This window comes from Rhinatrema bivittatum, chromosome 1 (assembly GCF_901001135.1).
Source record: "Rhinatrema bivittatum chromosome 1, aRhiBiv1.1, whole genome shotgun sequence".
Lineage (NCBI taxonomy): Eukaryota > Metazoa > Chordata > Amphibia > Gymnophiona > Rhinatrematidae > Rhinatrema > Rhinatrema bivittatum.
The window spans coordinates 272,650,629-272,664,787 of NC_042615.1; the positions used below are offsets into that span (position 1 = coordinate 272,650,629).

General features: G+C 45.4%; 1 protein-coding gene across 4 annotated transcripts in view; it reads left to right on the plus strand.

Moving 5' to 3' along the window:
- The window catches only part of LOC115087474 (dynactin subunit 1-like), a 314,922-nt gene that overhangs the window by 145,116 nt on the left and 155,647 nt on the right, over positions 1-14,159 (plus strand). For all 4 annotated transcript variants that reach the window (XM_029594711.1, XM_029594702.1, XM_029594721.1 and 1 more), the window contains 4 exons: positions 7,329-7,488; positions 7,735-7,839; positions 9,073-9,264; positions 9,364-9,480. In XM_029594711.1, the coding sequence (XP_029450571.1) occupies positions 7,329-7,488; positions 7,735-7,839; positions 9,073-9,264; positions 9,364-9,480 (574 nt within the window). The remainder of the gene's footprint in view (positions 1-7,328; positions 7,489-7,734; positions 7,840-9,072; positions 9,265-9,363; positions 9,481-14,159) is intronic.

Genomic DNA, 14,159 nt, shown 5'->3' on the forward strand with positions numbered 1-14,159 from the left:
ACCAGTAAAACAAGCCTCATGGGTGGAAATAGTGACCATTTTTGATTCCCTAGCAGCTTCGGCAGGAGAGGCAGGGGAATAACCTCCTCAACTATCGCCGGCAGTTTCCTGTCCTGCAGAGAAGCATTTGCACTGTGGAATCATCTCTGGTTCTGGTAGAGGTCTTCTGCCGGTTTTAATGTGCTTATGCGCAAAGTGTGTTTAGCAAGATGCTGGCTTTTGGCCCCAGTCTCCATGGACTGTCAGCCAGTCGAGGTCTGAGCTGTTGAGAAGCTATTCAGGCTAATGATTTTTGGTGCCAGATGTTAAATAAATCAGGGCCTAAATGCGCCGAAGGTGCAGGCAGGTTTTACTTAGCCGTGTGGTAGGCCACTATAGCATTTCTTTTTTTAGTGTACATTCTTGCATGTGCTGGGATCTGGGCACGTAAGGCCGCAGCCTAGATTTGAGCGTGTACGTCTGCGACCTAGACTTGGGCTTGTATTTGCGCAGATACTTGAGCTTGTATTTGCGCAGGTACTTGTACACGTAAGGCTGCAACCTAGACTGGAGCACAAATTTGCGCGGGTACTTATGTGCATAAGACTGCAACCTAAACTTGAGTGCGTATTTGCGCAGCTATTGTACATGTACAAACATGGCCTTATACGAGCGCAGATTTGTGCATGTACTTGGATGTTTATGATCGCGACCTAGTCTTGAGTGCATATTTGTGTGTGTCTTGGAGGGTTGTGCGTGTATGCCCAGGTGGCATTGGTGTGCACACAGGCAGCTGCTTAGAGCCGACGTTCAGGAGGGCTAGATACTGGGGACGAATAGGTCCAAGTGCCTTGCTATCTGTGAGGCTTGCCGTCTGATAGCAATTCAGTCCTCATTCTCTCTCCATTTGTGTCCGCACTGTTTCGATGCTCAAAGAGATTTGACTACTACAGCTTTTGCCCATGTTTGGACATCCCCTTGGCCTATGGTGTCTCTGGAGGGAGAGTGGGGTGGGAAGCAAGGCAATGATCAGTTCTCCTCCCTTGTTCCTGAGCGCAGAAGCTTCCCCAAGAGGTTGGAGAGAGCAAGGTTGGGCCTATGGGATCCGATATAGATCCATCCATCCTCCTCCTGGGTGGAATGTTTCCAGGGCCTGCAGAGCTTTCCGCATGGGTGCCCAGCAAAGTTGAAGCAACCTACTATGTAGGGATCACGTGCTTGGGCCTTCCATTTGTCAGTCACTGTGGGCAAATTCTGCAGAGAGAATTTGGAATCATGAGGATTCCAAATTCCAAGGAAGTTGGATTATGAGACATTGGAGGATTCCGATAGGGAATTGGCTTCTCATTTCTAGAAGAAGGAGAAATTGCATATGATTGAGAGCCGCTTTGGACTCTGCTCAGTAGGGATGTGCAATTGTTTAGGACGAATTAGGAAATTTCAACGAAATTGCCAAATTCGTCCTGGTTCGGGGAACCCAAAAACCGAACCAAATTTTCCTGAAATTTCGTGAAAATTCGGTTTTCAAGTTAGTGCGCACTAACCCGAAATTTGAGTCCCCCGAATTTCAAAGGCCCGAACTGCGGGAAATACGAAATTTCCTGCGGCGGGCCGAAAACAAAGCCCGAACTGAAAGGTTCGGGCTTTGCACATCTCTACTGCTCAGATTTTTTTCTTTTTCACAGAGATATCTTGCTGAGTTTGTTGGCTTAGACCCTGAACACATTTAATGCGGCCAGAGGTCAATTTTAAGTTATGCATCCTGTTTGTTTTCCCCTCTATATCCCATTCAAGAAATATTGGATTTAAAGAAGGTAAATGGTGCTCTCAAGATTCCCCATTTCTGCATGGAAACTCTGAAATCCAATTCTGAGGTTCGTCATAGCACCAGTACGCAAGGGAGCGTTCTTGGCATCTCTCGCCTTGATATAGGCATATCTGCACATAGCCATCAGATCAAAGCACCAGAAATTCCTGAGGTTCATGGTCCTAAGGGAACATTTTTGGTTTCGAGCCCTTCCCTTCAGCTGGCGACGGCTCCATATACCTTCATCAAGGTGTGATGGTGGTTGGGGCAGCTGCATTGCAAAAGCAGGGGATGTTGGTGTATCCGTATCTGGATGACTGGCTTATTTGTGCAAAATCAAATGACCTCTGTTGACAATCAGCACAAAAGGTACCAATCCGCTTGAAGTCTCTAGGATGGATGGTGAAGTTAGCTTGAGCCATTTAGTCCTCTTACAACCTCTGGAGTATCTGGGAGCTCAGTTCGACACACTGGCGGAGAGAGTGTTTCTCACGGAGAGAAATTGCTGAAATTGCAGAGTCAGGTTATGCTTCTGCTAGAGCTTTTGGTGCCCAGGATCTGGAATTATTTACAGTCTGGGTTCTATAGCATTGACATTGAAATTAATGCATTGGGCATTGCACATATGCGGCCTCTGCAGGGGGCTCGCTGCCACTGGAATCTGATATTGGAAGAGTTTAATCTTCCTCTTCTGTTAGAGGGGGAAGCTAGAGATAGTCTTTCGTGGTGCTTACTTGCATCAATCTTAAGCATGGTGTGGAATTGCAGATTCCAAATTGGGTAATAGTCACCCTCGATTCAAGCCTCTCTGGATGGAGTGCGGTTTGGCAAGATCAGTTGGCACAGGGCCAGTGTTAAAACAGGAGGCGTCATATCTTATCAATCAGTTAGAGACAAGAGCGGTGCATTTCACGTCGCTTGCCTGTCTGCCAATGTTACACAGCCATCCAGTACAGATCCTAATAGACAATGCGATGATGGTGGGCTATGTCACCTGTCAAGGCGGAACCAAGAAATGAGCAGTGGCTCAAGAGGCCTGAGAGTTTATTCTCTGGGCAGAGCAGCACTTGCAGCGGCTGGCAGCTTCTCACATCGCCGGTGTGAACAATGTTCAGGCGGATTTTATCAGTCAGAAAAAGATAGACCCTGGGGAATGGGAACTATCAAAGGCAGCAATGTGTTTCATTCACTGAAGATGGGGATATCCTAGTCAACGAGAATACCAAGGCATCGCGGTTTTACAGCCCCTGAAAAGAACATGATATAAAGGAATCGGAGCTCTGGTGCTGCTGTGGACTTTAGGGATTCTTCTTTGTCTTCCCTCCCATGGCCTCTGGTGGACAAGGGATTACGGCGGATAGAGAAACATCCAGGCAAACGTGATCCTGGTAGCTCCATAGTGGCCACGTCTATCATGCTTCCCAGATCGGATCAACATGGCCATAGATGGGCCCCTGAGGTTCAGACATTGGCGACTGTTTTTTCCACCAGGGCCCAATATTTTTGGGTCAGGCGGCTCACTTCTGTCTCGCGGTTTCGCTTCTGAGAGGAGACAACTGAGATGGAAGGGATATTCTGAAGTGGTTATTTCCACCTTCTGAATCCTTGGAGAATCTTAGAGTCCTGGTCTGCTGTTGACTGAGTGCAGCCTCAGTCTGTTCAGGCTTTTCTACAGAAAGGTTCTGGTCAAGAGATAGGCCTTTAACTCTGAGTGTTCAGGTAGCAACATTGGGTTGTCTCCGGGGTAAGATGCAAGGGTATTCTCTGTCCACACATCTGGATGTCCTATGGTTTCTTCAAGGAGCTAAGAACTTGCGTCCTCTGGTGCAGAACATTTGTCCATCTTGGAATCTGAATCTAGTCCTTAGAGGATTGTGTGAGGCTCAGTTTGAACCACTAAAGAGAGCTACAGTTAAGGACTTGACTCTTAAAAGTGGTTTTCTTGGTGGCTGTTTGTACAGCCAGGAGAAATTTGGAGTTCCAGGTGCTGTCATGTCGAGATCCCTTCCTACAGATGTCTGATTCAGGGGTATCTTTATGTATGGTGCCTTCTTTTCTGCCTGAGGGTAATCTTAATTAGACAGTAGAGCTTCCAGCTTTTATGGATTTGGATTCCTCTATGCCTCATGCGGGGGAGCTTAGACTCTTAGATAGGCGGCATGCATTATTGAGGTATGTAAAGGTCACTTATGATTTCCATAGATTGCATCACCTCTTTGTAGATCGTATCACCTCTTTGTACTGTGGGGTGGTCCAAAGAGAAATAAGTTGTCTAAGGCTACAGTTCTGCGGTGGTTGAAGAAAGTGATCGAGTCGACTTACATTTCTAAAAGGTGGCAGCTGCTGGGATTTAGGGGCACGCTTGATGCTTTTAGGCGACTTCCTGGGCTGTGTCACAGCAAGGGTCTCTGCATGAAATTTGCTGGGTGGCTACTGGGAAGTTGTTGCCCACTTTTGCTAGACATTGTCACTTGGATGTCGGGGCTCCAGCTTCCATGTTCTTTAGTGAGAGTGTTCTACAAGCGGAACTCTCCACATCCCACCCAAGTTAAGGGGAGCTTAGGTACATCCCAGGAGTCTGAACTGATCTGGATACGTACAGGGAAAGGAAAATTGGTTCTTACCCTGCTAATTTTCATTCCTGTAGTACCACAGATCAGTCCAGAGACCCCTCATTTACTGTGGGGGAGAGTCTGCCGTTTGTACTGTTGCTTTGTATATAGTGCAGAGTTGTTGGAGGTTTTCAATGCTGATCAGGTCATAGAAGGCATCTGCTCCATATGCAACAGCCACTTCTAAATTTTCTGCCGTTTCACTGCAGCCACTGAAGTAGCCAGTGTTTCCTGAAACTGCTGTGCCCTCTGCCTAAAACTACTGCAAACTACAGCCTTATGCTCAGGGCTGAGATCTCAAAAATCTTCTTGAGTGGATGACTAACTTTCTGATCTTACACATCTCTCAATGCAGCCCAGCCCACCACCAGAATGGTGATGGTCTTGGTTACCACTGACACTGATGTCCACTTTCGAAAGAAACAAAAGCTTCAATGTCTCCTCCGGTAATGGATACAGCTTTGCCATTGCTCTGCCAAACTTCAAGCTGGACTCAGGAGTGTCCCATTCCTAAATCACCAGCTTCTTTACCGACTTATGAAAGGGAAAAGCTTTCGCTGGTTCTCTCAATCCGTCCAAAACAGGATCCGCACCCCCATCCAGATCAAACTCCTCCTGGGAAGTCTTGATCCCAAGTTCCTTAAGGACATACAGAATCAAGGGCCAGAGCTCCAGTTTGCGAAAAAGGTGCACCAACTTAGGGTCATACCCTCAGCTACTGGAACCTCTTCTGGTTCCTCGTCCGGATCCGCCCCATACAACACTGACTCTGCTCCAGGAGACTCCTTTACCGCAACATCAGAATCCTCAATCATCCATGCCCCTCTCAGTATTATCTGGCTGAGGGGAAACGACTCAAAAATTGCCGAAGGCTTGTTGACCACTTCCTCTTTGCTAGCCTGGGCCTTTTTACTTGCTGAGAACATTGATGGACTGAGCCTGGGGCAAATAGCAAACATTCCTGCTGCTTTTTTTTGCTAAAAAAGCTTTGTGCGTTAGCAGCACAAAATGTACAGAAAACCCTGCAACTCCTCTGAATCCTGATCCAGAGCCTCTTTACACCTCCCCGGGATTGAGTACTACTGGTGATAGCTGACCTGGGGATTCCCCTGCCTCTCTCTGCCAACGTTGCCAGCACTGCAAGGGATTTCAAAATGACCACTGTTCCTGTGCTTACAGGGAAAGGCTCAGCGCTAGACCCAGACACCCGCAGGGCTCATCTAGCCTTTGATCCAGTGCTGGACTCCCCCAAAGCACCATCCCCCACCAGAGATCGACTCCAAACAATTCTGTGGAGACTCGCTGAGTCCGCGAGTCTCCACAGAATTGGCCCTGCCTGCCGCGCACCATTAAGATGTGGCCAGATCAGTGCGCTGCTACCACCATTCACTTACCTGAGCTTCAGAAAACAATCAGGTGACCCAGCTCTGCATCAGAGATTGAGCCTCTTACCAATCAGGCACTGTGATTCCCCCATGAGGCAGCACTTCTAAGTTTCTGATCTTTGGGGTTTTTAAACAAACTTCAATGCTGCTTTTAATGCTTCTACAAGCACCGGTACAGAAAGTGAGTAGAAAGTCAATATTTCCCTGGTCAGCCGGGATACCAAAAGCAGAGCTTCCTGTAGAGCTAACGCTGCCTCGTGGGAGATGAGGGATCTGGAATATTAGATATACACCCCCCCCCCCCACAGAATTTAGGACTGAGTTTACATCAAGAGTCACCAACCCCGCCTGCTCCTCCACCTCGAATCAGGGGGGATGGCCTCACCAGGACCTAACACGCCTGGGAGGAACTGGAGATCTATCTTATTTTTTTCTATATTCCAGTTTGCAGGTTTTACACCACTACCATCTGCTGGAGAAAGAAATACTGAGAGACTGCATGAGGCACACTTAGGTTATATGGTAGTGTTAGTGAAATTTGTTTTCTGTCAGCATTTGCTGGCAGGGAGGCAAAATCCAGGAGTCTGGACCGATCTGGGGTATGAACAGGAATAGTAATAGAATTTAGGAAAACCTGAGATAAGTACAGAGGATATTTAGCTGACAGGAAACTAAGATAAAGCCAGAAATCAAGTAGGGCTTTGTTTATAAGAGGAAAGGATAATTGGCAGACTAGATGTGCCTGCTAGTCCTTTTCTGCATTCATATTCTTTTTCTACAAACCCTCATCTCCCATAGGGCAGCTCAAAGCTGTGTCTGGCCATAGAGATGTGAATTTCTTTTTTTTTTTTTTAATGAATTGCACATTCAAACTGAGAGGCCATTTTTGGTTTCTTCTTGATGAAACAAACTGAAAATGGTCCTGACCGAAAATACTAAACATTATGGGTATTTTGGGTTCAGTTTAAGAAAGAAAAAAGGCCTCCTGCCTGCCTCCTGAAAATACTGTCTGGGCTGGAGATCTCTATGGCCCCCACATAACCCTTTTTGTGTGAGTCCTAAATAAAGACATCCCTTTCAAAATGTTGGCTAGCCCTGGGATTCAATGCCATTCAAAGGTGCAAGTCCTAAGACAGTGCCATTTTGATGTGAAAGTGGCACCAGTCTTAGGAACAGCTAGCTCCATTTTACAAAGGATCCTGGTGGGGCAGAAGCAAGTGGGCATTGCTCTTGCCCTTTAACTAGAATCTCATAGAAGGGGTAAGTGGGGATGATGGAGGCCCCTGGCCCTGACATATTTTGTGGAGGAGGAGAGGGACAGAGGAACCCAGAGAGACTCCGTTCTGGCTTTTTTTTTTGTTTTGTTTTGGTTCAGCAAATGAACCAAACTAAAATAAACATTAAACAAATCTAAACCTCCCCAAATTAAAAAAAAAAAAAAAAAAAGAACCAAAATACTTTGGGGCCTGCACATCCCTAATGGCCCATCTTGCTAGCCCAAGCCATTTCTTCTTTTATGGTACTTTATAAATATATTTTTCACAGGATGCGTGATCTCTCCACGTCAGAGAAGCAAGAACACATAAGAGTCCAGAAACATATGGAAAAGAAGAATAACGAGCTGGAGTCACTGCATCAGCAGAAGGTGAAGCTGCAGGAAGAAGTAAACCAGGCTGAGAGAACCATAGATGAGCTGAAGGAGCAGGTGAGTTTGAGGATGGATGGGATGCTGGTCACTATTGGTAAAGAATGAGAGGTCTGCAGCTGTGTGGTGGAAAACTAGTGTCAGATGAACATTGAATACAATTGATTCCTTTTACTGCATGCAGCAAAGACCATGCAGTTCTGTCAGATGTACCTAAGAGTTGACTTTGCAACCACAGTTTTATCACAGAGCACCAGTGTGCGGTTTAACCTTCCTTCCTTTCTCTCTGTGGGGTGTTTCTCACAGGTGGATGCCGCTCTGGGTGCTGAAGAGATGGTGGAGACATTGACTGAAAGAAATCTGGATTTAGAGGCGAAGGTTCGGGAGCTGCACGAGACAGTCAGTGACCTGGTGAGACTCTTGTAAAGCAGAAAAATATCGTGGAAGGTAGTTAGGACAAACCACAGTTTACTACACTTTACTATTTATCGAGAACAGAAGTTGAAGATTTATTACTTTCTATAAACATCCCAGTGTAAAGTAGCTTATGGGAAAGAATGTCATTTTTGAAGGTAAATCCTTTACTCCTGAAGACACTGTTTCCAGTTAACAAGTTAGAAACTGATTTTAATAGCTAGTGGAGAAATTAGGTAAATGTTTGAGTTGCTACTGCAGAGTAAGAGGTAATTTTCAATATTCTGTCAGCACATACGCACATAACTTGATGCATTTAAAGTTATAGTATTTTATAGACTGTGTGGTGGGAGCCTTGTGTTATAAAATACTGTGAATTTCTGCTCTGATAGTAAGTACCTATGTTTAAAATGCAGAAAAATGCATTTTGTAAAATTAAGAATATATTTTATGCATGTATTTGTAACGCATATAATAGCCCTGAGTTATATGCAGAGGTATGCATTTTATTTAAAAAAAAAAACAAAAAAAACCCACCGCAGACTCTGCTTAGGGAAGATGCCTGAGCATGTACTTTTAATCACCAGATCACAGAGACCTCCACTAGTTTAACCTGACCTTCCACTACTTAACCCAAATCCCCCTCTCAAAAACTGCAGAAAAATACTTGCAATGTCACTTCCATGAGTTCATTAGAAAGTGTAAAAGCAAACAGACAAGTTTGGTAATATATAGGTGTATACTACTTACAAAATAGCAACTTCTGCACATAGATCCACTCCTAAACCATCTATTTTTCCCTTGTTAACATTTATATGCAACACTACAATTATACATATACTCATGATATTTCTAAAATAGCATAAGTAAGAAGCTTATATGTGTACATGCTACTTATGTATGTATATGCTGATTTTATGTGCATACCACATCTCTTTCAGTATTACTCCCTAAATGTTGAACCATTTGCATGCTATACAGATTTTTTTAAAATTCTATCTAGCACAGCTCATTGCCGTGTTGCAGCCATTGAAAAAGCAAGATGAACTGCATACACAGTTAAATATTTGATGTGCCTCTTTTGTGGGCTTTGGTTTTAGGTCTGCCAAAGATTAATTGGTGCAGTAATCTGGAACACACAAATCCTTAGTTGGTTAAAGGTATGTTGCAGAAGTATTTGCTGAAATCTCACTTTAATTTTGTTCTTTTTCATCTTCCCATGGCTGTTAGGAATCAATAAATGAGATGAATGATGAACTGCAAGAGAATGCAAGAGAAACAGAACTGGAGCTGCGGGAGCAGCTGGACATGGCCGGAGTCCGTGTGCGAGAGGCAGAGAAGCGTGTAGAGGCTGCTCAGGAGACCGTGGCGGACTATCAGCAAACTATTAAAAAATACCGTGACCTGACAGCACACCTACAGGTAATCTGACCCTACACATACGGGTAATTAATAGCACATGGAATCATTCACTCCCCACAATTTTTTTGCCTGTTGGTTACTATTTAATCTTTCATACAGGAGATAATACAAGACTTGAGGAAGCAACAGGCAGCTTCTGTAGAAAAACAGCAGGAACCTCCACCTGAGATCTTTGACTTCAAGATCAAATTTGCTGAGACAAAGGCGCATGCCAAGGTTTGTTATGCTCTGGTACTTATCTTATGATGTCCATTTTTAATTTATGTATTTACTCTTTCATAGCTGCTCTTAATTTCTTATCTGGACCACATAATGACTTGTTTTAGCTTTAGAAAAAGATTCTGACATTGCTTAATGTTAGCTATTTTGCGTCTCTGACTGAAGAGTGCTGGACTGCTTATTTATTCACTATGACCCATTGTTGCAAAATTGATCAGTTTACCCTAGGAGCTATTTTTTATGACAATGTTCTAAGAGCCAGAAGCTACAAAAACAGATCAATTTTTATTGTGTGAAGTGGTTGATGCAAACTGTGTTTTTGAAGACAAACAGGATGGTAGTCCTCATACATGGGTGACATCATCAGATGGAGCCTCGATGCAGAAAACTTATGTCAAAGTTTCTAGAACTTTGACTAGGTACACCGAGCATGCCCTATACCACATGTCCACGCAGAGTCCCTCTTCAGTCTTTTCTTTTCTGTTGAGCTCTAAGCCTCACGGTCCCATTGAGCTCACTTTGGCTGTTTCTGGCCTAACGGAAAACTTTTATTCATTGCAGTTTTTCGTGGTTTTCAGTATTGTTCAATCACCAGGTCCCCCTCGGTGCCTCCCCGTAGTGTCCTAGTTAGGGTTTTTGGCATTTCTCGTAAGTTTCCTTTTGCAGTTGATTCCCTCTGTGGCAGTGGTACCCTGGTGCCCTCCAGCCATCAACGGCCACTGTCATCATTTAGTGTCTTTTCTTTTGTTCCGTCATGGCCAAGTCCTGTTTTCATTGATGCCCTCGGTGCCCGAGGACCTTGTCCATTATGATCCTCATGAGATGTGTGTCCTCTGCCTGGGGTTGTCGCTTGTGTGCCCAAATGACCCCGAAGGGATGTCTGCTTTGACTTGACAAGATGGATCAGCTCTTTAGGTCGAGGAAGTCTGAGCCATTGGCATTGATGGACACCATGCCATCATTATCGGCAGGACTGTCTGTTCCATCAGTGCCGGCTGCTTACACTGGTAAACAAAGTTTTTGTTTCCTTCAAGTTTTTTGGTGTTCCAAATAGATTTTTTGATGCTGATCACAGATATTACTTCGAAATTTGCACATCACATAAGGTTTTTGAGAAACAGCCAATTTCGTGTTACAATAATTGTGAAATTGTAAAACAATCTCACATACGTATATTTTCTTGCTGGACAGTAGTTTTTATGATTTTTAAAATTCATGTTGTATTTTTGACGGGCATAAGCAACGTAACATGTATAAGTGACTAACTTTTTTAAAAATACACTAAGAACTCTGCCTGATCATGCCAGAACTTGTTTCCACGCATAAGTGACGCCAAGATAAAAGGTGTTTTCGTTGGCCCACAAATTTGAGCTGAGATGGACAGCCACTTTAGTCTTCTGCAAAGTTCAGAATGTGTTGCATGGACAGCCTTCAAGAATGTCGTTTGTAACTTTCTAGGCAACTATAAGGCAGCAGACTATGTTGAACAGGTTGAAAATCTGCTTCAGGCATACAAATTGATGAAGTGCAAAATGTCATTGAAGATACATTTTCTTCATTCCCACTTGGACTTCTTCCCAGGTGCTGTGAGTGACTAACATGGTGAAAGGTTCATTAAGACATTGTCAAAATGGAGAAACGGTATCAAGGCAAGTGGAACCCCTCCATGCTGGGTGACTATTGTTGGACTCTCATCCGCGAAGCGTTGGACAGTGATTACAAAGGAAAATCTGCGGCAAAACATTTTTAGTTTTGTTTTCCGGTGCCAGCATTGCCATTATAGCTTATGCTGCTACAGACACGTAACAATGCTTAATGTGTATCGCACTTTTCTGGCAAACGATACGTGATATAGACATCATAAATGCATATTTGTGTTCAGCTTGTTAAAATCTACTTGTTTCACCGAAGGTTGTGGAGGAAACAAAATGTTCCCAGAAATTTGTTTACCAGTGTTATAGGGAAACCAGAGACTGACTGTTGTCTGTCTCCTCCAGGCCGAGGACAATGGGTTCATCATCTTTTACCTCGGCACCGGGGAAAGACCAGGCCGAGCATAGAGGGAAGCCTAAGAAGCATCGGCACCAGTCCCTGTTGCTGCCTTATGCTAGGCACAGGGATGCACCGTTTTTTTGCCGCAATGCCACCGAATCGACCCCTGTGGAGAGGAGGGCCAATCCTCTTATCAGTGCCCGGGGTCCGTGACAGTTTCCATCGGTCCTGGTGCCAGTCACTGATCCACCTCACAGGACTGAAGATCTGGTCAGCCCTCCTTCCTCCCAATCAGTGTTGGCATTAGCAATGTTTTGAGGAGGAACTGGAGCATAGAATTGAGCTGGCAGTGGATCGGGCAGTACAGAGCATCGGGCCTGTGGCACTGACATCACCAGAGCTGGAGCTGCCTGTCATCCTACCATTGCTGGTGAAGCTCAATGTGCTCATCGGTGCATTACCGACCCAGCTGGTGCCAGTTTCTGGGACTGCTTTGGCGCCTGGTGGGGCACGAGGCCTCCCCCTACCAATACAGTGGTCATTACCAGTTCCTCCTCCAAGGAAGCTCCATCAAGGCCATCTGCCAAGGCCTGTAGTCCCCCCATTCAGTTCTACTGGTACAGGCACCTCTGGACAAAGGCCAAGCACCCAGGGCCCTATCTCCTGTAGCATACAGTGAGGATAAAGGTCCCTATGATCCTTGGGAGGATGATCTGACTGAGTCCAGCGAGGAGGGCTCTGATGGTCTCCTGTCAGATGCTTCTCCTCCAGATTAGCGAAGGAAGTCCCCGCCTGAGGACTTGACTTTTGCAGGGTTTGTGAGGGTGATGGCGGAGGCCATCCCTTTCAACTTTTAACAGAAGAGGATGCCAAGCACAAAATGGTTGATATCCTCCAGTTCATGGAGCCTCTTAAGGAGATTGTGGTGGTCCCAGTACACGAGATCCTTAAGGAGCTGCTGCTGAGGATATGGGAACACCCCCTCACAGAAACTCCCATTATTAAGAAGGCAGATAGTGTCTACCTCATCTAGAAGGCTGCCAGATTCAGTAAGTGTCAGCTGCCTCACCAGTTGATGGTGGTCGAATCCACTGTCAAGAGGGCCAAGCGCTCTTGGCCCCTTTCCTCTGCGCGCCCACAGAAGGACCATGGAGTGATGGATGCTCTTGGGAGTAAGGTGTTCCAAGGCGCCATGCTTCTTGCCCGCATCGCTGCCTACCAGCTCTATATGAGCCAGTACTCATGGGATATCTAGAAGGAGGTGCAGGAGGTGGCTGAGCAGCTGCTTCAACAGCAACAAGACACCCTCATGTTGGTGCACAAGGGCCTGGAATGCAGAAAATACAAGGTCCATGCAACCTACAATGTTTTTGAGACTGCATCAAGAGTCTGTGCAGCAGGAATCAGCACCTGCAGAATAGCATGGCTGTGGGCCTCAGACCTCCAACCAGAAGTACTGGAACAACTTGCTGACATGCCGTGTACTGGAGAGAATCTCTTTGGAGATAGGGTGAGGGATTTTTCATTTTCATTTATTAAAATTTATTAATTGCTTAACGCAAAATAGGTCTAAGTGATTTACAATAAAACGTACATAAAACAATTTAATTACATCATATATAAAACAATAAACAATTCTTCAAAAAATAACATCAGGACAGAATAACAAAAAAAAAAATCCCAGGAGGAGTCTGTATTAAACAAAAGTTATCAGGAACATGCTGTGGCCCAACTTCAGGACCACTATGAGACCTTCCAACAACTCTCTGCCAGTACTCCAGACTTTTCCTCCTCATCCAGGAAGCCTTTGAGATGGGGCCAAGGAAGTCTTTCACCAAATAAAGTACTATCCTCTGCCTCCTCGCTCCCATCAACACCATCAAGACTGCTGCGATTGCCCCCATGCCCCAGCTGTCTCCTCGGTCAACTCTGGGGACAGGGTTTTGACTGGGCCATAGGGAGTGTTGCCCGTACCCAGGATGATGGACCCTCTGGTCAGGGGCAAGTTGCAGTTCTTCGCAAATTAGTGACCCAGTGTAACCTTGTATCAGCAGGTTCTGTCCATCGTCTGCCAAGGGTTCCAGTTGAATCTATTGGATGTCCTGCCAAATTGCCCTCCGTATCCATGTTGGGGGCTGGTAGTGCTTCAGGAGCTTCTACTAGCAGAGCTCTCCTTCCACTTAACAGCCAGAGCAGTCGAGTCCATACCACCAAGGCAAAGAGGGTGGGGATTCTACTCCAGGTACTTCTTCATCCCAAAGAGAACAAGACAACTCCATCCTATCCTAAAGGCCTTGAACTAGTTTCTAAAAAAAAAAAAAGAAAAGTTCAAGATGATTTCCCTGGGCACCTTGATTTCCTTTTTTGCAAAAAGGGGACTATCTATGCTCCCTTGACCTAAAGGATACATACTCATATAGAGGTCTTCCCCGGTCACAAGAAGTATCTCCGATTTGTGGTGGGATCACAGCACTTCCAGTACAGTGTGTTGCCATTTGGGCTTGCATCAGCCCCACGGGTCTTCACAAAATGCCTGGCCATGGTGGCGGCACACCTCTGCTGACTGAGAGTGCATGTCTTGGCTAGTCAAGAGCACATCTCAGGTAGGGGCCGTCAGGTCCATGCGCTTGACTAGTCAGATGTTGGAATCACTAGGGTTCGTTCTCAACTACCCAAAGTCCCAT